Source organism: Balaenoptera borealis (genome assembly GCF_965194805.1).
Source record: "Balaenoptera borealis genome assembly, chromosome: 16".
In the NCBI taxonomy this organism is placed as follows: Eukaryota; Metazoa; Chordata; class Mammalia; order Artiodactyla; family Balaenopteridae; genus Balaenoptera; species Balaenoptera borealis.
This window is the reverse complement of record NC_138872.1, coordinates 24,579,825-24,605,857: the sequence shown is the minus strand read 5'-3', so window position 1 is coordinate 24,605,857 and position 26,033 is coordinate 24,579,825. Positions and strand designations below refer to the sequence as shown.

The 26,033-nt window shown below is 47.3% G+C and overlaps 2 protein-coding genes across 11 annotated transcripts in view; one reads left to right on the top strand and one right to left on the bottom strand.

Annotated features, from left to right (window-relative positions):
* ACSS2 (acyl-CoA synthetase short chain family member 2) overlaps positions 1-12,741 on the top strand; it is a 46,580-nt gene extending 33,839 nt beyond the window's left edge. The window contains exons 7-19 of one of the 3 annotated variants that reach the window (XM_082358832.1): positions 151-265; positions 1,058-1,096; positions 4,935-5,072; positions 6,424-6,594; positions 6,903-7,036; positions 7,234-7,366; positions 7,448-7,504; positions 7,700-7,780; positions 8,917-9,025; positions 10,490-10,558; positions 10,885-11,061; positions 11,645-11,719; positions 11,860-12,741. In XM_082358832.1, coding sequence (XP_082214958.1) covers positions 151-265; positions 1,058-1,096; positions 4,935-5,072; positions 6,424-6,594; positions 6,903-7,036; positions 7,234-7,366; positions 7,448-7,504; positions 7,700-7,780; positions 8,917-9,025; positions 10,490-10,558; positions 10,885-11,061; positions 11,645-11,719; positions 11,860-11,987 — 1,426 coding nt within the window. In that variant the 3' untranslated portion in view covers positions 11,988-12,741. The remainder of the gene's footprint in view (positions 1-150; positions 266-1,057; positions 1,097-4,934; positions 5,073-6,423; positions 6,595-6,902; positions 7,037-7,233; positions 7,367-7,447; positions 7,505-7,699; positions 7,781-8,916; positions 9,026-10,489; positions 10,559-10,884; positions 11,062-11,644; positions 11,720-11,859) is intronic. The other 2 variants (XM_082358834.1, XM_082358833.1) reach the window with 2 other exon arrangements.
* Positions 9,047-26,033, bottom strand: part of GSS (glutathione synthetase) — a 38,046-nt gene continuing 21,059 nt past the window's right edge. For 6 of the 8 annotated variants that reach the window (XM_082358890.1, XM_082358883.1, XM_082358885.1 and 3 more), the window contains 9 exons: positions 25,824-25,963; positions 25,007-25,123; positions 21,502-21,582; positions 21,327-21,404; positions 19,761-19,827; positions 16,901-17,095; positions 16,333-16,414; positions 14,655-14,844; positions 13,202-13,760 (listed from right to left, as the gene is read on the bottom strand). In XM_082358890.1, coding sequence (XP_082215016.1) covers positions 13,637-13,760; positions 14,655-14,844; positions 16,333-16,414; positions 16,901-17,095; positions 19,761-19,827; positions 21,327-21,404; positions 21,502-21,582; positions 25,007-25,123; positions 25,824-25,963 — 1,074 coding nt within the window. In that variant the 3' untranslated portion in view covers positions 13,202-13,636. Of the gene's footprint in view, positions 10,057-13,201; positions 13,761-14,654; positions 14,845-16,332; positions 16,415-16,900; positions 17,096-19,760; positions 19,828-21,326; positions 21,405-21,501; positions 21,583-25,006; positions 25,124-25,823; positions 25,964-26,033 lie in introns of those variants that run through there. The other 2 variants (XM_082358887.1, XM_082358888.1) reach the window with 2 other exon arrangements.

The following is a 26,033-nucleotide window of genomic DNA, read 5'->3' as shown; positions in this document are numbered from 1 at the left end:
GCTGGCTACTGCTCTGAGTTGACTAGGCATTTCCCCAGTCCCAGTGCCAGGTCCCCTTTGTCCCTCCTACCCTAGATGGACATGGGTGGGTCTTGCCAAATTCTCTTTTGAGCCAACCAGCCCACCACTTCAGGCTTTTCTTTCCTCCAGGGGTTTCCCAGTGAGATGCTGCATTGTGGTCAAGCACCTGGGGCGGGCAGAACTGGGCACAGGTGACTCTCCCAGCCAGTCCCCCCCGATTAAGAGGCCATGCCCGGATGTGCAGGTGAGTCTGGTACTTCTATGCCCTCCTCTGGGCTCAAAGTGGCTCCCTCTTCCTGCCCAGGAAGTTCCCGATGTCCTTCTTTGTTTCCTCATCATAATGCTGAGGATCTGGGAGCAATCCTAGGAATGGCTCCTCTGGCAGGGCTGGCTGGGAGCTGGGGGACTTTGACCTTGGATGTAGGTAGGGAGCCCCTTGTACCTTGGGAACTTAGCATGAGAGATTGTGAGGAAGACTCCTGTGCTCATTGGGGTATTCTAATGGGCACAAGGGACGTTCAGGGCTTGGGCTTGGGTTAGAAATGGGCTGACTTGGGTGACTATCTGTAGTCATCTTGATTACTGGGCTGTGGTTTGGGGTGGGCTACCTGTGTGGTCCCACCATGGAAGGACCAGGATCTGCCCCTCAAGATATGGCCCTCATTAGCTTTGGATACACGCTTCTGATGGAAAAGCCCAATGGTGGCCTCCAGGTCTAAGGGGCATGAAGGATGAAAGCTCCAGGGTCCAGAAGGACAGAGGGTTCCTGAGACTCTGTGACTTGGGGGGCTCCGAGCGGTCTTAGGGCTAGAGAGACTTCCGTCTAGTCTAGGAAGATTGGAGACCCCTGTCCGCATTAGGGGTTCTGAGTGCATAGGGGCTGTGAAGAGGATCAGGAAAATGGAGGCTGGGAGGACCAGTGAGAGAGGGGCCTGAGGGAAAAGAGGCAGCCAGAGGTTTGGGGCGCAGTGACCCTTCCCTCCCACTCCCCTATCCTCAGACCCTGCTCACCACCCTTTCCATGGGCTCTTAACAGGGTAAGCTGAAAGAGAAACCCAAGCGCATCTGGCCCCAGGTATCCACCTCTGCACTGCCTTGGGCACTGCTTCCCTACATGCTTGTTTGTGTGTCCATCTGCTCTTTGCCTGTTTGCCCCACTGAGGTGGCTGCCAGACCTAACCCCCTTCTCTCTACTCCTAGGTCCTTTGCCATCTAAGTCACTCTGAAGGGTCATGAAACCAAATGCTTGTTGCTACCTCTCTGAATTGGCACAGAGCATGGATCTCAGAGAGGTAGCAACAGACATTCCATTTCACTCCTGCTGCTTAGGACCACTGTGGGAGAGAGGACCAAGTAAACTTGTCAGAAAGTTTTTACTGTGCACTTAGCTGAGGCAGAACCAGGAGAGACAGGAGGAGGAACAGGTAGAGGAGGTACAGACCTTGACCTTGGGAATTCACCATCAAGTTGGGCAGTTAGATGTGTATTACAAATGAAAACCTAAGTTTTACAAAGGGCAGCAGAGAAGAAGGTTCCTAAATATATTTATAAACTACTTTGGGATTTATAAACTCTGATATAATTAAATGCTAAATTGAACAAAAGTTACATTGTAGGTGGTTCTAAGAAGGGAGATCTCTAAGTGGGAACTCAAAGCCAATTAGTACAGGGGAGAGACTGGGCTTGGAGTCCAGAGACCAATTTTTAGCTGTATGACCTTGAATGAGTCATCTCTTCTCTCTGGGCTTCAATTCCCTTATCAGTAATGGAGAGATGAGAGTATATGCTTTAAAGGAACCCGCTTCCCTTACTAAAACAAAACATAAAAGCCACTGTTCCTCTGAGTTTTACCATCCTCCTAGGGTGTCTTACTCTAAATCTGCTATGATCTACCTCTTAGGCTAATGGTAAATATAATCCCCCTTTTCTCTATTCTCATTAGCATGGTGGAGACAGATCTGATTCCCAGGAGACAATGCTTTCATCTTAAAACTCAGGCAGGGACCTAAGACTTTTCTCTTGAAAAAGGAAACAAACTTAGTGGTTAGAGTATAGGCTCTGGAGCCAGACTCCTTGGGTTCAAATCTTGGCTCTGTCACCTGATAGGGTTTTGTCAATGTATGTAAGGTGTTTGGCACATAGTAACTACTCCATAAATGTTAGCTTTTATCATTTCTAATATAGCAGACAGGCTGGCATTTCTAAAAGGGAATCTAGAAAAGAAATAGACTCTTATAATTCTTAATACCAGAGACCCTCAGGTCACCGGCTCCTGGATTTTTGTTTCTTGAAGGTGAAAATAGCCAGTTACCAAAAAACCAAAGACCATAAAAATTGGCTTACAAAGTCCAGGTCTGAGGACTGCAGTCAAAGCTGCAGAAATCTTGGCAGAGCTCCAAACCCCTTCATCCTTAAGCAATCTTCAAGGGAGGGCCTGGTACAGTTGGCAGGTACCTTCCTCAACCATGTTACCTATGAGCTTCCTCATATTTTTCTCTCACACCTGGCGGCTGCCCTCCCTAAGGCTATTCTGGTCCAATAACAAAGGCCAACTCCTCGATTCTTATTTCAGAAAATTCAAACCTTTTCCTGGTTCAAAGCACTGGGCCCTCATAAGTATACACCTAATTCACAACCAACATTTGTGCCACTAATTGAGCTCACCCTGCTTCCTGGTGCTGGTCATCAGCTCCACACCTGGAGTACCCACCCCACCCCTTCTTACCCACACCCACAAAAGAAACAGTTTTACAAGATTACAAGAGTCCCCTCACTGCCACAGTGTAACTATGCTTTGCCCTTACTTGTACCTAGTGCCTTTTCTATGACAATTCACACCAGCACTGTAGACCAGCGCCGTTTGCCCAAGCACTCTTGACGCACTTCTGCTTAAATACATTAATGTCCTCATCTCAAGCAGATCATCTGGTGGGAAAAAAATTATCCATGTGACAATGTATGTGTAGACCCATATGGCTATTCCAGTAAAAAAACAGGGTTTATTTTTGTGTTTTCTAGCTGTGGGCAGCTTCTCTCTCTTCTTTCTTTTTCTTCCTAATGGTGCCTCTCTTGGCCTGGACTTGTGATTCTTATGATGCTTATGTGCCAGAAGCTTCAAATTCTCCAGAGTAAGGGGCAGATAGTACAGAGAGAGGGGAGTTGTAATTTTATAATTTATCAAGGTATGTGTTGTCTAAAACTTTGGAGTTTTTAAATATGGACACAGTAAATTACCATAGAGCCATATAATGGGAGTAGGGTGTTTCTCTTACACTATCATGTTTACCTGCCAGCCAGGGCCATAGAACAAGAAGCTAATGAATATGAAAGAGTTTCGTGACAGCTGAAGCAAACCCCCAGTAGTTCCCATGATCACATTCTTATTTCACCTCCCAGAGGTGTTCAGCAGAACTGAACTAACTTCTCACCTTCATGACATTCATCAGTCTTCCCTACCCCCCAGGAGAATCCAAGGCTTCATGTTTACTAGGTAATACGGTTCTCTTCTGATGTTCCCCAAATCCTGTGACTATTAGGGCAAGAATGACTATCCTCATTTTAAAAATGAGTGACTTGAGGTAGAGTGGCTTACCCAAGGTCATATACAGCTAGGAAGTAGCAGAACTGGGAATCTAAATCCAGTGCAACTTTTGGACAAATTCAGGGAAAACACTTCGCTCAGGAAAGAGTAGACTCAGAAGACCGGTTTTTCAAACAGGTGATATAACTGGGAAAGTAAAGCAGTTTCAAGGAGAGTTTAGAAAAGTGTCAGGATGACAGACCCAGAAGTAGTTATCAAACACACGTCAGTATAGGGGGACATCCCTCTACTGGGAGAAGTCCACCTTGGTCCTTTTCCACCAACTTAAAACAAGGTTTCCTGCTGAATGGAACCTCAAGCAAGTGTCTTTATGAGAAACCCATTGGTACCAGTGGTGTAAAGGCAGGGGCAGAGTTGGGGTAGGAACCTCCAGATGTGGATGATGTCTAGACATGCAGAAAAAGATGCTTGGACTAAGATCTGTTGACTTCTTTTGCTACTAACTAATGGGGCCAGGTACCCGCCTTACCTGTGGCTCTGACTAATTCTGCATTTCTGAATTGTGTGGTGTCCACATTCCTGCTGATGAGCCACTAGTCCCATAAGTACATACCTGTGTATGTAGGCTTGTGTGTGCATAATCACTCATCCAACAAAATTTACTGAGTGCCTTTTGAGTTCTAGGCATTTTACTAGGTGTTGGGGATTTGGTGGGAGGGGTGGGAAAGACAGACATGCCACTGCACTCATAGAGGTCACTATCTACTTGGGGAGACAGTAATCAAGCAAAATAAAATAACAGCTAAATAAAATAACTGGAAATATGTGCTGTGTGGGAAAGAAATAAGGTGCTGTGATCAAGAATAATAGCAGGGGTGGGAATTCCCTGGTGGTCCAGTGGTTAAGACTCCACGCTTTCACTGCTAAGGGCCGGGGTTCGATTCCTGGTCAGGGAACTAAGATCCCACAAGCTGCACTGCGTGGCCAAAAAAAAAAAAAAAAAAGAATAATAGCAGGGGTGAGGGTGGGGATGGGAACCTATCAGATACTGTTCAGGGAAAGCCTTTCCAAGAAGGTGACATTTAAGCTAGGAATTGAAGAATGAGAAAGGACCAACTGAGGGGCCCTCCTTAGCCTGAGGCCGGGTGAGAGTAGCTCTGGAGCAGGGTGCTGGAAGTACCAAAGAAGCCTCCTGTTCCGCTTCTATTCTCTCTGCCCAATTCCACCCTTGCAGGGCCCTTCCTCCCTCCCAGGACCCCCATCTGCCAGTCCCACCCTGGCCCCTCCAGGTGCTAGGTAGGGGTGTCTTTTGCCCCCAGCTTGAGCTGTTCACAGTTCCTCCCTGCCCATTCCTGTCTTCTTCCCCCTGCAGATCTCCTGGAATGAGGGGGTTGACACGTGGTGGCATGAACTCATGCAAGAGGCAGGGGATGAGTGTGAGCCTGAGTGGTGTGATGCTGAAGACCCACTCTTCATCCTATATACCAGTGGCTCCACAGGCAAACCCAAGGCAAGTGTGTGTGTGTGTGTGTGTGTGTGTACACATACACTGTGTAGAGGTGAGAAGTGAGTTTCTGAGGAAGCGTGTAATGACATGAATTCTACTGTACAACCCTGAGTTTCAGAAATGTCATGTTAGGGACTTCCCTGGTGGTCCAGTGGTAAAGAATCCGCCTTACAATGCAGGGTACGCGGGTTCGAACTAAGATCCCACGTGCCACCGGGCAACTAAGACTGCGTGCCATAACTACTGAGCTCGTGTGCCTCAACTAGAGCCCTCGTGCTGCAACCAGAGCCCTCGTGCCGCAACCAGAGCCCTCGTGCCGCAACCTACAGAGCCCACGTGCTCTGGAACCCATGCACCACAGCTAGACAGAAGCCCGCGTGCCACAATGAAAGATCCTACATGCCTCAGTGAAGATCCCACATGTCGCAACTAAGACCCGACGCAGCCAGAAAGTAAATAAAATAAATAAATAAATAATAAATCTTAAAAAAAAAAATAAATGGCATGTTACCTTTTCTAAATCAAATTGACATAAATCCTCAATCACTGATGGTGAGGCCCAGGGTGAGACATTCAGGTGGGAGCTTTCATGGTGCCCAGAAAAAGAGGAAAGGATCAATCCATGTGGCTGACATCTGTGTTCCCTGCCCATACCCACATGGTTTGGTTGAAGAAGAGCTGCCTGTAAAGTCGAGGCCCAGAGGGGGCACAGGGATCACTCTCGGCCTTCTAGACTACAGCTCTTAGAGTTCAGTCCCTTCCACTTGCCACACTATTAACATCTAGTACCTCCCAGGGCACAGTGTGGGAGCTGGAAACACTTAAAACTCTGACTCGTCCATTGACTTGAAAGATATGTCACTGTACCTTCCACTCACCCATCAATAAATTATTCTCTCCACATGCTTTGGATATTCCTCAGTGGACCTTTAGAGACACAATTTGGGCCTCTCTTTCCTAGGGATGGTGTATTGATGGAGTAAGCAAAGAAGATTATCTTTTTTTTTTTCCACTCTCACTGTGTCAACATATAATTGAGTGTGTGTGCACAAACACACAATAGAGACACTATTAGGTGTGAGTGTACTAGAACTGTTCATGTATGTGAGAGTAATGTGGGTGGTTCAGAAATACCATCTTAGGGTGTGGGTGTGAATGATGGACTGACTATAAATACATGTGGGGTGTGAGATGGGAACATGCAAAGAGGGTGGAAGAGAGATGGATGCTATGAGAGGGATGCTGTCAGGACCAGAATCCCTGAGGAGGCTTTTCCTCTAGTTCTGTCCAGCCTATTTGGTAGTCAGTGGGGGTGAGCCCAAGGCCCCAACCTGAGGCCCTGTTTTCTCCCCAGGGTGTGGTACACACAGTTGGGGGCTACATGCTCTATGTGGCCACAACCTTCAAGTACGTGTTTGACTTCCATGCGGAGGATGTGTTCTGGTGCACAGCAGACATTGGCTGGATCACTGGCCATTCCTATGTCACCTATGGGCCACTGGCCAACGGCGCCACCAGTGTTTTGGTAAGAAGGGTGCTGGGACTCAGGGCTACTTGGTTTATTTAGGGTATGGACAAGATGATCCTGGGTGACAATCTCCCAAAGCCACTTGGTCTAGAGGCAGAGGGACTTATACAATGACCTGTTTCCTGGAGAAAGAGGAGTTCTTAGGGGGTTGTATATCCTGACTGGGAAGGTCTCTTGGCTTGTCTGGTAAGGGAGTGAAGCCATGGATTTGTCAGAAAGGGAAAAATGCTGAGCCTGAGGGGATGGTAGGGGAATGGAGGGACTATTGAGAAGGACCAAAAATGACCAGCCATTACTGGGGTCAGTTTGAGGGGATTCCCACATACCCGGACGTGAGCCGCCTATGGAGTACTGTGGACAAGTACAAGGTGACCAAGTTCTACACAGCGCCTACAGCTATCCGCCTGCTCATGAAGTCTGGAGATGAGCCTGTCACAAGGTGAGACCCCTTCCCAACTGCTGCCCCACAGGTGGCCCTCCGAGCTGGTGCTGGCCTTTTGGGCACAGTCTTTTCCATTCCATTGTTCTAACACCCTGGCTTGGAATAGGGGAGGGGGCAGGAGAAGAGCCTGTGCATGTCTTCCTGGCTCCCAGTGGTGCTCAGAGCCTTCCTCTCTCCCCATTCCCCTGCCCAAGGCATAGCCGGGCCTCCTTACAGGTGCTAGGCACAGTGGGCGAACCCATCAACCCTGAGGCCTGGCTGTGGTACCACCGGGTGGTAGGTGCCCAGCGCTGCCCCATTGTGGACACCTTCTGGCAGACAGAGACAGTGAGTAAGGGGTACAGAAGGCTGGGGCTCAGGGACAGTGTGGGAAGACTGACTCAAACCCCTGATCTCTGACTTCTACAGGGTGGCCATATGCTGACCCCCCTCCCTGGTGCCACACCCATGAAGCCTGGTTCTGCTGTGAGTGAGGCTCCCTTGGCTGGTCCTGGGCTGGGCAGGAGTAGAGTCTTGGGGCATTTGGCCTAGGTAGAGGGTGGGGGACTGGACTGATATGTGTGAGGAATTTGGGGCTCTGGGGCTCCTTAGGAGAGGTAGAGAGCTGAGTCAGAGTTGCCTCACTTCTCTCTGTGGGTCCTGTCTCCTGTTTGCTTCTAGACCTTCCCATTCTTTGGTGTAGCTCCTGCAGTCCTGAATGAATCTGGGGAAGAGTTGGAAGGTGAAGCTGAAGGTTATCTGGTGAGATCCTGGCCCTTGCGGGTCAGTGAGGACGGGGCACGGGGGAGGGTCCACAAAGGGGTACTGTACTCTCCTTTAGAGCTTAGAACCTAATCTTTCCCGGTAGCTGCTTTTGGCTAAAGCTCCATGGTTGAGGGTTTATCATCTGCAGAGAGACCCTAGCGGGGAATCCTTCTGGATACTTTGCCTGCCTCTCTGCCTTTTGGCCCACAAAGTTCTTAAGGGCTCTGCTCAAAGATACCTGATGGTGCCTTTTCGGGTCTGGAAGACATCATGGAAAATAATATAGGCTCCAGAGTCAGCCTGCCTGGGTTCAAATCCTGGCTCTGCCTCTTCTCTGACCTTAGTTAAGTTACCCAACCCCTCTGAACCTAAATGTTCTCACTTGTAAAACAGGGTTATAATAGTACCTGTGTCTCCTGTGGTTGCTGGATTGATTAGATAATCCATGTGAAGGCTTCATTTAGCACAGAACCTAACAGTTAGTGCCTGATAAATGTTAGCTGTTGTTGTAATCGTTTTATTAACAGTTGTAGGGAGATCATTAGCCCCCACCCTCCACCCCACTTCATTTTTACTAAGAGCAAGTTAGTAACAAGGGCAAGACTTGAATCCAGGTCTTCTGACTCTTAGCCTAGAATTCTGTCCATCCCGTCAATCTGCTGCCACAGGACATTATTGATTGGGGCAATGATTACTTACTTATGTGTGGGTCCCACATTTTTATATAACTGCTTTCATTTGCATCAAACTGAACTGGCATCCCTGAGGGATTACCTAAAAGGAGACTCAAATTTACTAAATGCTTATTACTAACAGAACATTGTGCCAGGCAGCTTCCACATACTATTAATTTAATCCTCACAATAACTTTGGGAGGTAGAGATTATTTTCTCTAATTTACAGATAAGGATTCTGAAGTTCAGAGAGATAATGTTACTTACCTGGGGTCACACAGCTAGTAAGTGGCAGAGCGGGGATTCCAAGCCTGGATTGTCTATCTCCAAAGCCTGTACTTTGTCCTACTTCTCAGGAATGGCATTCAGGCTATTTCTCCTAAGGTTTGACAAAGCTGTAACTGTCTTCCTGTAAGACAGTGTAGCAGATGTTACCACTGTGTCTTCCTCACTCTCCAGGTGTTCAAGCAGCCCTGGCCAGGGATCATGCGCACAGTCTATGGGAACCATGAACGCTTTGAGACCACCTACTTTAAGAAGTTTCCCGGGTACTATGTGACAGGAGATGGTGAGCCTTGGCTATCCCCTTCCCAAACCTCCCACCGAGATACGTACTGTCCCCTTTCATTTCCAAGAAGAGTTGGTTAGGGATGTGTCTTATGTATCAGTGTCTAATATTCAGTCAGAACTACAGAGAAGATTATAAGAACAAGAATGAGTGTTGCAGGAGGGCACTCAGCATGGTGCCATCTGAGATTTGATGTATGAGGGAAAAAGTTCTTATTTCCCTTGCTGCTAGGCTGAAAGAGATGGGGCATATGGCAGTATGTATTACTATGTCATGTGTATCCTCATGTCTGGAGCCTATGTTTTCCCATGTGTCCACCCACCAATCCATTCTTCCATAAATATTTATTGACCACCTACTATGTCCATGTACTTATCTAAGCACAGTACAGCTCTCATGGGGCTTACATTCTAGTAAGGGGAGACAGGCAATAAATTCAGCAAATAAATACTGCAGGGATGGCCACCATAGATGGGATGGTGAGAGGTTTCTCTGAAGTGACATTTGACCAGAGACCTGAAGGGTGAGGAGGAGGCAGGCATGGGAAAATCTGGAGTAAGAATGAATGTTCTGTACCAGTGAGACACAAGCTTAGAATGTCTGAGGAACAGACTGAAGCTGTGTAGCTGGAATGTAGTGAGCAAGGGGAAGAATTTTATATCAAGTTGGAGAAGGAGATAAGATAGGGCCTCGTGAGCCATGGTGAGGAGTTTGGATTTTATCCAGTGTACAGTGGGAGACCATCAGGGGTTTTAAGCAGAGAAGTGATAAGAATTTATTTATTATTTAGAAAATAACTTTGCTTGTTTTATGGAGAATAGACTTCAGGTCAGTACGTTAGTTATCTATTGCCACGGAACAAATTACCCCCAAACGTGGCAGCTTAAAACAACAAATATTATATTATCTCATACAGTTTCTGAGGACCAGGAATCTGTGAGTGGCTTAGCTGGTGGTTGTCATTCAGAGTTTCTCGTGGGTTGCAGTCAACCTGTGGTTGGGGCTGTAGTCATCTGAAGGTTTGACTGAGCCTGGAAGACACACGTCCAAGCTCACTCAAGTGGGTTTTGGCAGGAACCTTCAGTTCTTTGCCACATGGACCTTTCCATAGGGCTACTCATGACAGCTGGCTTCCCCCAGAGCAAGTAATCTGAGAGAATGCAACCAACACAGAAGCCACAGTCTTCTATAATCTAATCTCAGAAATGACATCCTATCATTTCTGCCAAATTCGACTGATCACAAGACAAACCCTAGTACACTGAGAAAGAGGACTACGCAGGGGTATGAATACCAGGAGGTAGAGATCAGTGTGGCCATCTTGGAGCCTGCTACCACAGCAGGCAAGAGCAGAAGCAGGAAGACTTGTTAGGAGCTACTGCTGTGGGTGTAACAGTTTGGTAACGTGGATCTTGTATCCTACTGTGGGGTACTTATTATGTTGCACATTTCTTCTCTTCCCAGGCTGCCGGCGGGATCAGGATGGCTATTACTGGATCACTGGCAGGATTGATGACATGCTGAATGTATCTGGTAAGGGCCAGGGACCATTTTCCCTTCTTATTTACCCTTCTTTCCCAGCAACTCCCAGACAAATCCTTCTGAGAGAGCCAGGATATCCTTTGGCCAGACCATGCCTGGAGTACAGCATTCAGTTCTGGACCCAGGTTTTGGAAGAAGAGTGATAAACATTGAAATGTACCCGGAGGAGTGGAACCAGGATGGTGGGACAACTGAAGTATGTCCTATGAGGAGTGAATGAAAGGCCTTCCCCATTTGACCAGACCAGGACTGCCTTATTGGGACAGATGGAACAGGGACTGGGATCTCTCTCATGGCACTTCCTTTCTCTTGACAAGGACACCTGCTGAGCACGGCAGAGGTAGAGTCAGCACTTGTGGAACATGAGGCTGTCGCAGAGGCAGCCGTGGTTGGCCACCCTCATCCTGTGAAGGGCGAATGCCTCTACTGTTTTGTCACCCTGTGCGATGGCCATACCTTCAGCTCCACCCTCACTGAGGAGCTCAAGAAGCAGAGTAAGGAGCTTCCCTGGGCAGGGATTGCCAGGTCTGTCCTGATGGCCCAGGTTGCTGGGGAAGGGCTATAGTGAGCTGCTTCTCAAACCACAAACAGACCCCAGGGGGCCTTAGGGGCTAACTACCCTCTTCCCACCCAGTCTCTACTAGGTTAATAATGATTGACATTTATAGAATTCTTTCTCTGTGCCACCACTGAGCTAAGTGCTTTAAATGCATTAATCTATTTAATCTCTATAATCACCTCCATGAAATAGATCCTATTGTTGCTCTCACTTTAAAGATGAAGAAATTGAGGCTCAGAAAAGTTAAATCTCTTGTCCAAGGCCATACTGCTAGTAAAGTGGAATTTCAACTCTAGCAGGCTGATTCTAGAGCTTGAGTTCCATGAAGGTGAATTAATATAAAATGAGAGCATAAAGAGACAACGTGTTAAAAGAGAGAAAGACAGAAATGAGCCTGAGAATGATTGTGGGCAAAACCTTGAAGAGGAAATAGGGTGGAAACAAAGCCATCTCTGCCTTGGTTTTGGGCAGCCTGGCTAAGGGTACTGAAAAAATGCATAATGATTTGTTGGTTACAGTTAGAGAAAAGATTGGCCCCATTGCCACACCGGATTACATCCAGAATGCACCCAGCTTGCCTAAAACCCGCTCAGGTATGTTCAGAGGCCTTGAGGGATTGGGACTGGATTGGCCAAGGCCCAGTGGTGGTGGAGTGTGTGTGTATGGAAGCTTTTGGCAGGGCTGGAATGGGTCAGTGCTGTCACCAGGTAACCAGAAGCCTGTGGTCCCCCAGGGAAAATCATGAGGCGGGTGCTTCGGAAGATCGCTCAGAATGACCACGACCTGGGGGACATGTCCACTGTGGCTGATCCATCCGTCATCACCCAGCTCTTCAGCCACCGTTGCCTGACCATCCAGTGAACAGGACCCTGCCCATTACCAGGATTCCCCCTGCTTGGCTTTCCGAAGTTTTGCCCACCCTCCCTGGCCCCATCCAGGAGTACTCAGGGCCTGTGCTGACCCACACCACCTCCCCGACGAGCCGTCTGGAACTGAGGACGAGCTTTGCCTCTGGGTGCAGGCAACTTCCTGCGACTGCCAGGCAGATGGGACAGGGCCCAGGTCAGCCTCAGGCTACTGTGCCCCTAGACTGCAAAGAGCCATTAGTGCCCAGGACAGGGACCTGAAGGTCATATCCCAAACCCAAGTTAAGTGTTCAGTGGGCAAGTGAGGGCATAGACTGAAGCAGGGAAGCAACTCTGTAATGCTATGTCAGCTCTCTCAGGAAGCACCAGTACTTATTTTGGGCATGCACTTGCCCTTAGAAATGCCTGTTTGTGAGTCCTGGAACAATTGATTATTATTTTTTTAAACACTTTGCTGCTTCTGCTATGGGTCTGAATTCCCTTTTGTGCTAGATGGCTTGTCTGCCATTTGTTCCAGAGGCTGTGCAGGCAGGCTCAGTTTCCAGAGGGTTTTCAGATCATTTGTGTCTTAGCAGGAGTAAATGTGTTATGTTCCTAGGACCAGAGGAGCTTGATTTTCTTGTCCTCTTTTCCCACCCTCCCCTGAACAGAGTCTTGCCCATGAGAGACATTCTCAGACGAAGCTCTCTTTTCTTGCCTGTTGTACTCAAGCCCTGTGGTTGTAGGAATAAAGTCTGTGACCTCAAGAAGGTGGTGACTTGCTTTCTTGGTTATCTTACAGGCTGTGTACTTGCTAGCTGTTCTGACTTGTGTGGGGGATGGGAAGGGGAGTGGTTTTCCTCAGGAATACCCCAATATTCACCTTCTAGAACTTTTGGTTTAGGCAGAGCTAGGCAGGGCTTCCAGGCCTTTTGACAAGCTTCTGAGCTAATCAGGAAAGCAAATGAAGCAAGATTACAACTGTGATGTCCCATCATGGTTGCCTTCCCTCCTGGGCTCCTGCTAGAGACCTTCTCTCTTCCCTATGATCCTGTGGGAGCATTAGTGAGTGACTAAGGATTGAAATTTCAGGGTCCTATCCATAGGGTCAGGAGCTAGGGAGACTCTGATTACAGCCAAGTTACTTCCCCTGCTCCAATCTACCTGAAGTGGGCCGACTCGGATTATAGCTTCTCCCTCCTCTAAATGTACAAACCAAGGAATCACAGAATCAGCAAAGTAGTTTTATTTAAGGCAGAGGTGGGAAAAGGCTGTGCCCCTCTACCCTTTTCCTCCTATCCCTCAGTCCTATCCCAGGTCAGACACTGGAACTTGCTGGAAAGGCTGACAATGGGCTAACAGGAGGGTGGCAGTGTTATGGTCCCTTACCTCAGATCAGCTTCTTTTCAGCTGTACCCACACCCTGAGGATTTACGGGCCTCTAGATCTCACCTAAGGGAAACAGCTTTTCTGGTTCTCAGATGGGAAAGCTGTGGGGAAGGTACCCAGCATTGACCCTTCCATGAAGACCCTGGAAATCTGTAGAAGAGATCAACCTTCCCAAGGTAAGGGGAGGGCAGCCCCTCAGGAGGGCTAGGAGAGGAATGATAAGTACAAAGGATAGAAGGTCTTTCAAGTAAAGTCTGGGCAGGCCTCGCTGTGTCCTCACACAGGGTATGGGTTGTCTAGGACTGCCACTCCTGCTGCCACACCACCATCAGCATGCTCGATGGCTTTGGTTCGAAGCAGATGTCCCACGTGCTTGTTCATCACAAGTATCTTTCCCTGCCTATAGAAATGGGAGCAGGAGACACACAACTCCATCACCTGGACTCAGCCCTCAAACCCAAGACCTTCACTGGTCCCAGCTGAGCTGTACATGGGTGACTGACTACACCTGAGAAAGTGCTAGGATTTTTGAATCAGATTTGGGTTTGCATCCTAGCTTGGATATTATTAGCTCTGTGTCTTTGAGCAAGTTACTCAGCCTTTCTAAATATCAATTTCCTCAGTTTAAAATAGGGATAATACCTCTCACTTTGCAAGATGGTCACAAGGATTGAATAAAGCAGGAACAGCACTTAGCATGATGCCAGGCTCACATTTCATGTTCTGTAGCTGTAAATTTCCTTCCCTACCTCTCTCTCAAGATGGCTGTGGTGGGGGTGGGGTGGGGGGCTGGGGAGGAACTTGCCGGCAGAGATGCTGTAAGGGGAGTGGTTGGAGGGGAAGATTATAGAGAAGGCAGGCTCTGGTGGGGAGCATGGTAGGATCTGGAATTCCTTCCTTGTGCTGACCGTGGCGTGAGTATTTTGCAGGAAGTGGTATGAGGGACCAGGAACTGTTCCTTACAAATTCCCCAGTCTTCCTCTTCCTGATTCTTTAGTGCTCAAATCCAAACCCAGGGGCCAGTCAGCTTTTCAAAGACACTGAGTATCCTCTAGCTGGCCCATCCCACCTTTTCCCAGAATCCCCAGTGGCCTGGGACTGGACCCAAATTCTTTTCTTCCCTGGGGTTTCCTAGTCCAGGGTTATTTTCTCACCCATCTTGATACTACTTGGAATTTCCTTTATAGTTTCAAAGCACTTCTCATCTGGGCTTCATTTGATAGCCTTGTGAGGTGGGCAGATCTTGGATCCTTGGCCTCATTTACTAGATAAGGAAACACACTGCTTGGCTCACCTGACATAGACCCCGAAGATGCCCAGCTCTGAAATGCATTGGGCCACTCGGGCAGGGCTACCAGGTCGCAGTAGACAATTCTCAAAAGGTTCAGGTTCTATCTTCTCCATGAGGATATAGGAGGCTCTCTCCTCACTGTCCTTCAGCCGCTCCAGGGCCTGTACCATCTCCTCCCCGTATAGGTTGTTACCTGCAATTCCACCAAGCAGTCACCCTGGACCATCTCCCCACCTTCTCCACCCTGTGCTCCCACTTCTAGGGCCATGTGGGCAAGTCAGGAACCTCCGTTCCTGACACCAGCTCAGTGAACCCAGGGCAGTCCTGGCTTCCAAGGAGGAAATGTCACCTTAACAGGAGAGCTCTTATACAAGCAAACACACCTTCCACCACACCATCCTGCCCTGGTTCTCTTCTTACCTCTTTATGGCTGTTCCTTCTCAGCCTTCCTGACTGGCTCCTGCCCCTCTTAAATATTGGGGTTTCCAAGGAATCAGTCCTTCACCCTTGTTCTCTCCTCCATGTATATACTTTTTTTTCAGGGAGATCTCTTCCAAGGCTTCATCTATATCCTATAACTTGTTTACTCCCAAATCTCTAACTAAAGCTCCCTGCTCTAGACATCACAGATATCCCATGGGCTCCCAAAATAAACTCAACATGTCCAAACAGAACTCATTACTTCTGCCTGACTCTGCTTCTCCTGGACCTTCCTACCCTCAATCAAGTGAAAGGCATTCTTGAGTCATTTAACTCCTCCCTCTCCATTACCTGTCATGAACTTGGACATGTCTCTTCAGTTTGTACTCCACACTGTCATAAGCCCTAGCCCAGCCTTCTACATTGCTCTCTGGACAACTATACCAGTCTCCTCTATGGTCTCTCTGCCATCAGTGTCTCCCCACATTCCAGGACACGCTCTACCATGGCTGAAACACGGATCCTAGATCAATCATGTGTCCCTTCCCTCCTTAAAACTTTCTAATGGCTTCCCACTACCCTTAGGATAAAATCCAATTTCCTACATATATTCAACGTCCTTTATAATCAGGTCCCAAACCATCTTTTCCAACCCAAATCCCTGCCTTCTCTCACCTCCCACACTGCACTCCAACCTGACCAGTTACTCATTAATCTCCAAACATACCACACTTTCACGGACCAGTGCCTATGCCTGAGGTTGCTTCTTCTGTATGGAATACTCTTCTCCCTTTTCCACCTGGGAAACTCCTACCTAACCCTTAAGGCCAAGATCAAAAACCGTCTCCTCTGGGTCAGGAGACAGACATGAGGCAGACATGATCCCTGCCCTCAAGGAGTTCAAACTAAGCAGGAAGATATCCAACCTCCTGATATGCCCCCATCCTGCTTCCCCACAATTCACCCACAGGCACCTCAGACTACACTTGCCCAAACCCTCCAGTGCTGGTTAATCACATTCCCTTGTGCACGGGCATTTCTGTAGTGTACTGGTTATCACGTTCGCCTCACACATTCCCTTGTGCTCCACTGCACTTGACCACAGGGTCTCCTGGGACACTGTCCAAGGTGGGGACATGTGTCAGTTCCTCTTGTATCTCCCAGAGCATGGGACCGTGCCCATAGCAAGTGCAGATCAGCACTGGTGACAGCCTGCTGGCCCCCTTTCACTGAGCAGCCCTGCAAAGGGGGAACCACCTACCTCCACCCTCTCTCTGGGGCTTTAGCACGAAGCAGTTAGGGGCAGCAATGGCCTCAGTGATAGCCTGGTCCCCTTCTTCACCCTGGCAGGAGGCAAGAAAGCAGTCACTAGCAGTCTTGGGCCAAAGAGGCAGGAGCCAAGGTCCTGCTGGTTGTGTAGAGCAGCATCAGAGGAAGAGCAGGAGTAAGAGCCATAAGCCCCGTTAGGCTGGATGCTACTATCTGGATATGACCCCAGCAAGCCCCCTGTAGCAGTGAGTACAGTGACAACAAGCTTTCTTGGGCAACAGTTCAGGAGCAGCAAGAGGTCTGGAAAACGGGTACAGATATTCCTCAATTCTTGCTGTCTACCTCAGCCCCTTCTCCTGGTTACTGTCCCCATCTCCACCTTTGCTGTGGGAGCTTACAGTGGATTCCAGCCCTAGGGGTTCCCAGGGCTCTAGGGGTTTTCTCAGAGCATCACTGACCCAAGTCCAGCCCACTGCCAGTTCCAGCCTCCGCAACACATTGGGCTCTGGGTCCCTGATACCCAGGGGGCCTGTGGTGGGAGAAGCGGGCTGCCCACGCACCATGTCCAGTGAGTAGAGGCCAGCAAAGGTGGCACGGAGGCGGGCCACGGCCTCAGGCTGGCCGGGGAGCAACACCTCCAGCATGCCTGATCTGCTCAGCTCCTGTTGCACCTTCTTAGTCCCAGCCAGCTGCGTGGCAACGTCCGGGCACTTGACAGCACATGACCTCTCCAGCAGCAGCCGTGCTTCCCAGTTCTGCAGAGAGAAGAAACCAAATGGAATTCTACTTTATTTTACTTTGGCTGACCTTTAATGAGCATCCATCAGGTGTCAGGTATCCTCACATTCATTATCTCCCAGGGTCATTGCAACATCCTTGTGAGGCAGGTATGGCCCCTCCTATTATGCAGGATTCTTGCCCTTATGGAGCTTATGGTCTAGCACAATGACACATGACTATAATTAAAAGGGAAAATGACAAAAGGTGAAAAGGTGTAGAACAATTGATGAAGAGGTTTGAAACGGGTGGGACACTTGTTTATGAGCTCAGCTTCCTACTGTACTACAAATAAAATACAAACTTCTTACCACGGCCTATAAGATCCTGTAAGGATCTGCCTCTTGTCTCCTTTTCAACCTCATTCCATGCCATCCCTCCACCTCACTCCCACCTTGCAGCCACACAGGTTTGTCAATCCTCAAACACAAATGTCATTTCCACCTCAGGGCCTTTGCATTTGCTGCATTTCCCTCTGCCTGGAAATCTTGTCATTTTGGCTTTTCTAATGGATAGCTGGATCCCTCTCATCCTTAAATCTTGGCTCAAAGTCATCTTCTCAAACCACCCTATTTAATGTGGGTTTCCCCATAATTCTCTGTTTTCACCCTGTTGTTTCAAAGTGTTTCCCCCAGCTAGAAAAAAACATTTTTTCTACTTTTGTTTACTTTCTGATGACCATCTCCCTGACCAAACTGTGAGCTCCATAAGGACCCTCATCTGTCTCATTTCCTGTTGTATCCCTAGTGTCTAATACAGTGCCTGAAGCTTTGTAGGTGCTCAATAAATATTTGTTGTTGTTGTTTAATGAGGTGAAATTGAGTGGACAGGTAGAGTCTGACAGGTGAGACTCAACAGGGAAGAGGTATTAAGGTTAACAGGATAATATGAGCAAAGGTCTGCAGGTGAGTAATCGCAGGATGAATAGTCTGGTGGGCCAGGAGTTTAGGGTGTGAGAGGCAGGGAAACAGCAGAGGATCATGCCTCCCAGCTCTAGTCCCCATTCTCAGGCACTAGAGGGACAGTCTGTCCTTGACTCCAGACCACATCAAACTGCCCATAGCAGGATTGGGGCTATGGCCTGAGGAACAACACCACCACCCCCATCCCACTCTCACCCCCCACGCATGCTGTCCTTTCTTTGATGTAGTCAGTCCACCTGTAGCATCTCTGCCTGGTCTTCACCAATAACCCCAGCCACCTAACAACTAGGCTAATGTTCTGGGTAGAGTTAAAGGTACCCTGAATATCAGAGAAAAACCCAGAAAAGTACCCCATTGTGGAAAGTAGGGAAAGCAAAACTCAGAGATGAGCAGGACCTTGCTCATGGTCACCTAGCAATTCACTAAGCCTAGCAGATTCACCTCCATGTCTAAAACTGGTCTGAGTTTCTCAGTTCCCTAAAAATGTTCTCCTCCTTATGCACTAATTTCCCTCCTTGTTAATAATGTTTTCTTTGGCCCTTTCCCCAAACCCCTTGTCCTGGAACCAGGATCCATTTTCCCAATAGACAGTGGGATTGACAAACCTGTGTGGCTGCAAGGTGGGAGTGAGGTGGAGGGATGGCATGCAATGAGGTTGAAAAGGAGACAAGAGGCAGATCCCTATACAGCTGGGCCTTAGGGAGGATCTTACATTCAAAGAATTATCAATCTGGAAGGAGCTCCCTCTATTTTCTAGTGTAGTTCCCTCACCTTACAGAAACTGAGCCCAGAAAGGGTCAGGAACCTGCCCCTGGTCACACAGAGGCAAAGCCAAATGCTCATGACCCCCAGACTACTGCTTATGGTATTTTCTAACTTATTTTCTCCTTTACCCTCTCCCAACTGAAAGTAGGGCTTCTTAGCTTCTCCATGCTGTGGATTAGGGGCAGGGGGAGGAGAATGATATACTAGGAAAGACACTGGACTGAGAGTCAGAAAGTTTGGGAACTCTCTGTGGGACCTTAGATAAGCACCTGCATCTCTCAAACCTTAGTTTCTCCATCTATATAATGGGGATAATTACACACCTCACAGAGTGGTTATAAGGATTAAATGAAATAGTGGATGTGGAATGTAATTTTGAAACTACCTGGTAGGATAGCAAGCTAAGGTGATATTATCATTACTGTCGTTAACATGAATGGACAGCAGATAAAAACTTTCTGATGCAGATAAAAGAGAAGTAAGAGTTGGCAAGAAGGAAATGGTCAGTGGTGTAGTGGCACTGGTTTTCATTGGCTAGTGAGAGCTGACTGGACCCATCTCTTCCCAGCTCTGTTCAGAGATGTTAAGATGGGTAGCTTTGAAACTGGCCAGGATGGGAGTAGTTACAACCTAGAAATCAGAAAATGCTACAAATAGGGGCTTGTCTCCACAGAAAGATTATTGTTACACATTTACCAGCATATCCCTACAAACAGTGTGAATGGCTGATGCATTGTGGTTTCCTGAGGATTCAGATTCTAGAAGATTGTGTGTAGAGAGTGAGAGGCAGCAAAAAGCTTGTGGGAGGATAGGAAGTTCCAGCAGCAAGTTCCCTGAGGAAGAACTGAAGCCAGAGCTCAGGAAATAACCTAGGTTGTTGTGACACCTGAGTTGAATCTCTGAAGAACGATGGTAGGTCCCAGAGGCAAAGAATGGTCTAACAGAAAGTACCAACCTGTAGACTGTAATGACTTGGCATGTAGCCATCCCGGAAGTAAACCACAGCAACTTCCTGGCCGTCCCTAGAACACAGGATGGAGAAAGCTGTTGTGTTAAATTAAAACTGATGTGTTCAGGGACTTCCCTAGTGGCGCAGTGGTTGAGAATCTGCCTGCCAATGCAGGGGACATGGGTTCGAGCACTGGTCCGGGAAGATCCCACATGCTGTGGAGCAACTAAGCCTGTGCGCCACAACTACTGAGCCTGCGCTCTAGAGACCGCGAGCCACAACTACTGAAGCCCGTGCGCCTAGAGCCCGTGCTCTGCAACAAGAGAAGCCACCACAATGAGAAGCCCCCGCACTGCAACGAAGAGTAGCCCCCGCTCACCCCAACTAGAGAAAGCCCGTGTGCAGCAGCGAAGACCCAACACAGCCAAAAATAAATTAAATAAAATAAATAAACTTATAGAAGATAAAAAATAAAAATAAAATAACACTGATGTATTCAGTGGTTCAGTCTATTTCAGGGTGCATCAAAATGCATTTGGCTTCTTTGAAAGTCAGTCCACAGGGGTAGCCTGAACAGGGATTCATTGGAAGTATGAAAGTAGACACCCACACCATCAATGCTTCCACTAAAAAATGGAGGTATGCAGTGGGGAATGCTTTCTAATATTCCAGACCTAGAGTCATTCTAGTAAGGCCGAAGGCAACCAGAATCAAATTAGGTAAATTTTTTAAAAGTGGGCTCAAAATTACCGAGCAGCAGAATCATATTGCTATATATAATCATATTGCTAGCAAAGCACACTTGTATTTACACTGCTTAAAGTAGCTGATTTTTTTAAATGGTAGGGGAGTGAGGGTGGGGAGATGCAAAATATGAATCTAGTTAAGCCACATACTGTCTTTTTGAACTTCTTCCCTTTTTCTTTGATTTATTTGATATCGTTTGATTTATCTGGAAAGTAAATTAATGACTTTGTTAAGATAAAAGCACACTTTGAAAATAGTAAGGTATTGTGAAATGCCAGGAGATTCTTAATTTTAAGAATCACACATTTCCAGGTCTAAATATGTGTGCTGTAAGCAATGCTACCCAAATATGTGATACTGAAGTCACTTGGTGGTGGCCCCTGAAGGGAAGCACAGGGCCTGGCTTGGAACACAAATCCAGGCCCTCTGAGGTCTTGCATGAGACCTCAGAGAGCAACTCCCAGACCAATCAAAGAATGAGCTGGCTACTCCTCTTCCTCCTTGACTGCCCAACCCAACTGCCCAGGTCTGACTTGACCAGCCAAGAAGGACAAGAAAACTTTTGGGAGCCCAGAGGCATATGAAAACCAAGGTTATCCAGAATGTCAATAGCTCTGATACAACCCGTTAGAAGCAGAACTTGGCTTCTCCAAAATTTCCTGGGATGGTGGGATATTTTCAGAGTTCACCCTAAAGTTCAGAGAGAAGGAAGCAAGCCATCACATCTCCCAGAAGAAAGGATTATTTAGGGAAAGTGGGCAGCAGGATGAGTTTCCTAAATCAGCCCTCTATCGGATCCTTGGGGAATGCTCCCTGGACACTTACATAAACAGTCTTCGGTCCTGGTCTAGAGACCCCTTTTCAGAGACATCTTCAAACTTTCGCCGGATTACATGGATATTCCTGGGAAAGATGGGCAAGGCTCAGAGTGGATGCTCTGTTCTGAGTGGCTCTCCCCAGTCCTGGAGCTACATCTGGAGGTCTCCCCTCCTTTACTTACCTGTCTAGTAGCTCATTCTCTATGGCACGCTGGTCAAATATATTCCTTTCCTTCTCTTGAGCAATCAGTAGCACCCGAGCGCTGGGGAAAGAGCACAGGTGGCCCAAGGTGGCTACAAATCTTGTCTTCCCTCCATCCCACCCCCTCAGAAGTGAGAATGAGAACACGGCTTCCCTGAAAGAGTAGATATTCTCTCTACTCAGGACTGCCTCAGGCATAGACACCTGAGGCTACAACACATTATTTCCTGAATATAGAAAACTTGAAAAAATGGACATGTCTCTGCCCCTTCTCCAGTAGGTAGATGAAATATTGTAATGATGTCAATCTTCTGTGCAAATTAAAATTTAGATTTAAAACCATCTCAAAAACCCAAGAGGACTTTTTCTTAGAATTTAACATAATGATTCCAAGTTCTTCTGGAAGAATAAAGAGGTGAGAGTACTGAAGAATATTTTGTAAAAGAACAATGCTGGGGGTTAGGGGATAATGACCCTATTGCTAGATTGTGAAGCATATAATAAAAGAGTGTGTGATTCTTTCAAAAAGAAAGAAAAAAAAAAGAATAGCTTAATGGAATCCTCAACGGAATCCTACAGAAACACTATAGAGAAAACTATGAATAAGGCATTATCTCCTGGGGCCTCCCAACATTTCTGTGAGGTACACAGGGCCACGTTTGGTCCCACAGTATTAATGGGATCACTGGGGCTTAACTGGCCTCTTCCTTTCTGCTTATCCACATGTTTCTTAAAGGAGCAAGAGCTCGAGGACTCAGGGAAATGCTAATGCCAAAGAATTGTCTGTTTGGCTACCAAGCAAGCTGTTTTCAGTTGTCAAGAACAGGTCCAGGTGTCTCCCACCAGACTCTCTTAGTGTCACTGCTCAGCAGTACCAAACTCCATTTTTGCTGTAGCTGTATTGCTCTGTGCCCAAGGCTTCTTGCTGAGCTCTTGGGTGGGCAGACTTGGCTTAGGATTTTAAGTGTGGATTCCTGACCTCCCATTCTTGGCCTCTTGTCTATCTCTGCTTCTCCCTCCCTCACCTGAACCTCTTGGACTACACTCTGCCTGACTCCTTTCCACTTAGCTAAAACACAGGTCCTAGTATGCCCCTTCTCCTGGCCTGCCTGAAATCTCTTGAGGTCAGACATGACATTAAGCAGTCTTGGTTTTGAGTTGGGTATCTGAGAGACGACCTAGAAATGGTGCTTTCACAAGCTGTCTTGCCCTGAGAGAGTCCCGAGGGCCAATGACCTGGCTCTTTACTTTGTAGCCTGATCTGCTTTGCTCATGAGTGGGAGGTGGCACTTGGCCCGGGCTGGCCCACCTCCAAGAAAAGGTGGAGGAGAGGCTGTAGGTTAAAGTGGAACTGCATGCTCTGGTTAATGAAGCTTCCTGCCAAATAATCGGACTTAGACTCGGAAAACATATTCTACCTCCTCCTGCCTTTAATTCTGAGCAGTCTCTTGACAGCAGGTCTAGGAAAGTTATCAGCTAAGGGAGGTGAAGTAGTGGTAGCATGCTGACTGGGAATGAGGACTCCAGAGTCCCAGTACTGGCTTTGCCAGTGATCTATGGTATACCCTTGGGTAAGTCAGTTTCTTTCCTTGGGCCCTGATTTCCCCATGTATAAGATAAGGGTGTTAAATAGATCATAGTTCCCAACCTTTTATATCAAGAATCCCCTTTTCTTATCCCTACTCATTCTAACCACAGACACTATATTTTGAAAGAGTTTGAATAAATGTCTAAATTGAAATCATAATTCACTTTCCAGGCTTAATTTTTAAAAATTCTTTAAAAAAGTATGAGATAATTGATGAAAATTCATCTGCTCTACAAATGCTCGCACCTCAGTTTTTCAGTCTATACTATGGGACCATTCCTTTTGGAAGAACAGTGTAGTAGAGAGAACACAGGCTTTAGGGGCAGATAAACGTGAATTCTAAACTTACTAGCTGTGTGACTTCGGGCAAGTTATTCAACCTCTCTGAGCCCTCCGTTTGCTCTTCTGTAAAATAAAACTCTTTAAATGGTAGTAATTATCACTATCATTATTGTTATTATTGAAAGTACCACCCTCACTGAAGTTTTTAAAGCATTTTTCAAATCTATGATTTCATTTAATTCTTACTACCATCCTTTTAGGTATTACTATTACCCCCGTTTTACAGGTAAGGAAACTGATGTTCAGGGAAAAGAATAGACTTTAGCAAAGGTCATATTTGGGTCAGCAGCAGTGCCTATTTGACTCTCAAAATGAGGGAATCCACTCCTGGCTCAGGGACCCCACAGCTCCTACCTACCAGTGCCTAATTCTGAGCACACAAGTCTTTTCTCTCCATGTTATTCACAGCCTGGCTAGAGAAACCCTCTGCAGCATTTGTCTATCAGCAGTTCCCTAGCTGACCCATCTCCTGGCTTCACTCTTAAAATACAACCTAGCCAAGAGTTCTACTTGACAAAATATTTGTCTGATGACTTCCAAATGCTCAGAGTCTGAGGTTTCTTGAGTCTTAGTGAGGCTTAACAAGCCCAGAGAGGCTCTCTTGGAGGCAATAAAGTGATTAAGAATGCAGGTTCTAGAGGGAGATGGACTCTGGGCTCTACCACCAACTCACCACTTGACCTTGAACAATGCACTTCACTTCTCTGAACCTCAGTTTCCTCATCTTTAAAATGGGGGAGATGAATAATATCTACCTCAGAGTGTTTGAAATGAGATTCAATGAGATCCTGTATGTGAAGAGCTTAGCACAAAGTGTGGCACTAGTAGGTGCTCATTAAGGGTAAACTATTAATGCTATATTAACATAGCAATAACTGTTAGTACAGTGGCCGCTCACTTATCCGGAAGTCATATCTGGAACATCTAGCATCTCCACACATCTGGAGCACGGTTGAGAAATAGGAAGGAAGCAAAATAATGCCTCTGAACAGTTAAAACAGATAACTATAAAATCAAAGTTTATGCATTTACTCATCAAAGAGGCCCTCACACTCATTAGACACAAATATAACAGATCATTTGCTTTCCCAAACTACAACAAATCAGAAAGGAGGTATAAGGATGGCAGTGGAGATTCTAAATTCAAGCAAAGTGACAGCAGTAAGAAGTAAGAGCTGTTAGTAGGAAAACAGACAGAAAAACTATGAAAAAAAGAATAAGAGCATAAAGCCTAATAACTGGGGCCATTAGTGCAGGCAAACAACCTCACATGCCTCTCTCACTCTAGGTAGTACCCCTGCATTACATCAAGATGCAATCACTGACTGTCATAACGATCACCTGTAGCCAATGAGAAAAGATTAAATTATCATCAGCATCTCTTAAGAAGGAAGCCCAAAACCCCATTAAAATAATTTTGGTACTTCAAAGTATAAACTTCTATTTCAAGAAAAATTCTCTCATGATTTCCTAATGATGTCAGGCAAAGAAGTTGCTGCATCCATGAATGCTGAATCTAAAGCAGGATTCTGCTGACACTTTTTCTTCCCCTTACTTGGCTGAGCCGTAGAGTTCCCAGGCTTTGGCAATCCCCATGGCCAATCCCTTGCTGGGATTATTGGAGAGGATCTTGGCAGCTTCTTTGGTCTTACCCAGGACATTGAGAACATGTCTGTTGAAAGAGAGATGCCTACTTAGTAACTGGATGGACCTGGAAGACCCTTCTGCCTGTGATTCATAGACACTTATAGGAACATCACTTTGAGAGTCAGCTGAGCACTAAAAAGCATCCTACCATCATGCTCTTGTAGGATCCACGTCAGGCTGGAATGTGTCGGGCTGCCCTAAGCCTGGCCCCTGGTGTACATGCCCAGAGGAGCCCTGAGACCCTGTGTTTCCACTCCACACAAGCCTCCCAATGAACTGAAACCCCTTTCCCTGAGCCCCAGGTACTGTCTGGAATCCAGCTACAGACCATTTGGAATCCCAGCAACCTGGAGCATCACTACTGACTAGAAACGGATGTTGCTAGGGTCCAGCGCTCAGAAGGGAAGCCCCTGTTCCCTCTCTGCCTTGGATTCTGACCTCCTTTCGGGCCTCTTTCTTACCTCAGGACCCTCACAGATAGTGTTCCTTCTGCCTGGAATACTAACTTGTACAATGAAGGGGCAGGACCAGATGAACCCTGAGGTCCCTTCTTTCTGACACACCAAGACCTAATTACAGGTGGAAACTGTGCTACGAGGTGGAAACACATGACCCAAGGCCCAGGAAGGCACAGTCAGCATTGGACATCCCTGCCCCCACCTATGATTGTAGGCTCATCAGGCTGACATCTCACTAGTGTGCCCAGGATTGCCCAAGGGACCCACCGATGCACAGCAGGGGTCCGGGAGGCTAGGCCCCCAAAGCTGGCAGAGATGGTGTTGATTTCAATCTGTTTCAGGGCTGCAGAGCCATCTGCGTTGCGCTGGAACATGTAGTCTGAGCGATTCAGGCCCAGGAACACCGTCTGTGGGGAAAACTGAAGGCTGAGGACATTTGCCCAGGGGCTGACTCTGAGGGCCTAGCCACAGAGCAGA